The sequence below is a fragment of the Rhagoletis zephyria genome, unplaced genomic scaffold (genome assembly GCF_001687245.7).
Source record: "Rhagoletis zephyria isolate East Lansing unplaced genomic scaffold, Rhagoletis_zephyria_1.1 Rzeph_scaffold_37860, whole genome shotgun sequence".
Classification (NCBI taxonomy): Eukaryota; Metazoa; Arthropoda; class Insecta; order Diptera; family Tephritidae; genus Rhagoletis; species Rhagoletis zephyria.
The window spans coordinates 1-3,093 of record NW_016194915.1 but is presented as its reverse complement, the minus strand read 5'-3'; the positions used below and the strand labels follow the sequence as shown (position 1 = coordinate 3,093).

At 60.4% G+C, this 3,093-nt stretch overlaps 1 protein-coding gene across 1 annotated transcript; it reads left to right on the top strand.

Moving 5' to 3' along the window:
• Positions 1–319: 319 nt before the first annotated feature.
• On the top strand, positions 320–2,371 carry LOC108354646 (zinc finger protein 84-like; the record flags this gene model as incomplete). Its single annotated transcript, XM_017605822.1, has 1 exon — positions 320–2,371. A coding segment is annotated over exon 1 (2,052 nt), but the record flags the coding sequence as incomplete, so codon positions are not given.
• Between the last annotated feature and the right edge of the window lie 722 nt (positions 2,372–3,093).

Below are 3,093 nucleotides of genomic sequence, written 5' to 3'. Positions count from 1 at the left end.
GAAAAGCAGCAGCAGCAGCAGCTGTTTGTGCACGCCTGCCGCTTCCACTTTCGGTGACACGTCCTTTCGGGAGGGCGCGCGCGTGTTGTGTTTACATCATTGACTGGCTGTCTTTTCTGGCCGGACGAGAGAAATAGAACTCGGCAACCGCCATCTTTTCTTTCTCGAAGTTCTTCTTTGGCCACCCTCGGTTATCATCACCACCATCACTACTACCACCATCACCATGGAATCCTCGGGTAGTGGTCCTGGTGAAAGGCCTTCGCCAGGCAGCCGAAAGCCCGCCATTCTGCGAATGACTGTCGCCCGACCGACCATAATGCGGATCATGCGGCCACCGAGTCCCGGCGACATTATGGAGCTCACACCTGCGAGCATACCACCTTCTTCTTCTTTTTCAGATGATCACGATAATCAGCAGCAGCAGCAGCAGCAGCAGTCAAATACCAGCAACAGCTCGACGATTCAGATTATCCTCAACAGCAACAGCCCTGGAAACAGCCAGCAGACGATAACACTGAATCAGCAGCAACAACCAACCGGCGCCACCAATCCCTTTGCCTGCAACCACTGCCACTGGACGAGCGACAGTGAGGAGCGCCTGCTGGAGCACATCTGCGCCGTCCACCTGGAAACCCGGGCAAACCGGGAGGATCAAGAGGAGACAAGTAATAATACAGGGGAACAAAGAGGCAACAAGCGAAAGCTCAAAGTGGTGCGAATCTCGTCTAGTGCAACTGGAGCCTCAAATCGGCGAAAGCAGAGGATGCCATCATCGACCACATCAGCAGCCCAACAACCAAAGACAACTGATGATACCTCATCTTCTTCAGCCAACAATGAAACCAGCACCACCACCGCCTCCACCGCCCACTTCCACTACGTCTGTCAGTTTCTGCGCTGCTCGAAGCGCTTTGCGAAGCTCGACCAGCTGCGCCAGCACCACCGAGGCCACCTCAACCTGAAGCCGTATCACTGCACCTGGCCCGGCTGCGCCCAGTACTTCAGCAGGCGACCGGCGGCCCTGCGTCACATCCGAACGTCGCACTTTAAGGTCCAGCGGGAGCAGCTGCCCGAGCTGAGCGCCGAGGAGCGCGCCCAGGCGCATCAGTTTGTCGGTGTCGTCCGCGAGCGGGTGGCTGAGGAGGAGAGCGCCTTGGACGCGGTGAGGCGGGCGANACCAAAGACAACTGATGATACCTCATCTTCTTCAGCCAACAATGAAACCACCACTACTACCACCACCGCCCACTTCCACTACGTCTGTCAGTTTCTGCGCTGCTCGAAGCGCTTTGCGAAGCTCGACCAACTGCGCCAGCACCACCGAGGCCACCTCAACCTGAAGCCGTACCACTGCACCTGGCCCGGCTGCGCCCAGTACTTCAGCAGGCGGCCGGCGGCCCTTCGTCACATCCGAACGTCGCACTTTAAGGTCCAGCGGGAGCAGCTGCCCGAGCTGAGCGCCGAGGAGCGCGCCCAGGCGCATCAGTTTGTCGGTGTCGTCCGCGAGCGGGTGGCTGAGGAGGAGAGCGCCTTGGACGCGGTGAGGCGGGCGAAGAAGCGCATTCAAATTGGCGGGGAACCGTCACGTAAAATAACAGCAGCTGCAACAGCAGCATTTTCATCCTCAAAACGGCCTAAACCAAAGAGAAGAGCTAACGATGAGGATGANAAGAAGCGCATTCAAATTGGCGGGGAACCGTCACGTAAAATAACAGCAGCAACAGCATTTTCATCCTCAAAACGGCCTAAACCAAAGAGAAGAGCTAATGAAGACGATGAGGAAATCGAGGAGGAAGAGGATGAGAACAGTCAGGAGGAAGAGGTAATGGAAATAGAAGTGGAAGAAGAGGAGCCCATCATCGAGGAGGAGGCAGAACAGCTGCTCCCGGTCCCGCCAAACTCTGAGCCCTTAGCCGATGATGATCAACAGCCACAGCCACAGCAACAACCACAGCTATCTCAATCCACCTGCGGCGGCGGCGGTCTATCACCTCATCGCTACGTCTGCCCGTTTCCCCGCTGCGCCGATCTACCAGCTCATCGCTACGTCTGCCAGTTTCCCCGCTGCGACAAGGTCTACTCGCGCCTCTACGCGCTTCGCATGCACCACCGCTCGCACACTAAGACGCAGCCGTACTACTGCAAATTCCCGGTGGTGGTGGCTGCCAAAGACCTACCCGAAGATGCTCAGGAAACGGCCACCACCACCACCGCCGATCCAGCGGAGTGCGGCGAGACCTTCCGCCGACGGGCAAATGCCGCCCGCCACGTGCTCGCCAAGCACTACGGCGTGCCCAAGGCCGCTCAGCCGGCGCTCTCCAAGGCGGAGAAGGGCCGCGCCCTGCCGTACATTGGCGAGCGCGCCAAGGTCCTTGCCCGGGAGGAGGCCTCCCTCGAGGCGCTGCGCGTCAACAAGCCCCGGGACCCGAGCCGCCCGCCCCTGAAGTACCGCTGCGGCCACCCGGGCTGCGGCAAGTACTTCCCGGCGCCGGGGAAGCTGCTGCTCCACCAGCGGACCCACTCCGAGTCCCTCAAGCCCTTCTTCTGCCGCTGGGAGGGCTGTCCGAAGCGGGCGGTCACCGAGCGGGCCACCCTCTTGAAGCACATTCTCCGGGAGCACCTGGGCGTCGCGTTTCCTCGCCGGACTTTGTTGCCCGCCGAGGAGGGCGCGGAAGCAGAAGAAGGGGAGGAGGAGGTGGTCATCGGCGACGAGGAGGGCAATCAGGTCCGCTTTACGCGGCCCTCTACAGCTGAAAAGCCCAAATCGAACGCTACCACCTCCGCCGCTTTCTCCGAGGCGGAGAAGGCGGCGGCGGCGCCCTACGTGGGCGTTCACCAGCACCTGCTGGAGCAGGAGCGGCGGACGGTGCTGACGCGCACCGAGGAGGTGGTCGAGGAGAGGCAGGGGCAGGAGGAGGAGGAGGAGGTGACAGCCGACTACTATGGAGAAAGTGGCCTTACCTATCGGAAGAAGAGGAGCGGCGGCGGCGGCTTCAACTTTCAGTCCTTCTTCTCGGTGCCCATGAGCGCCCCCTTTCCCCCGGTCCACTATGGGCCGGTCTTTGCGGTGCAGATTGCCGTCCACAAGAT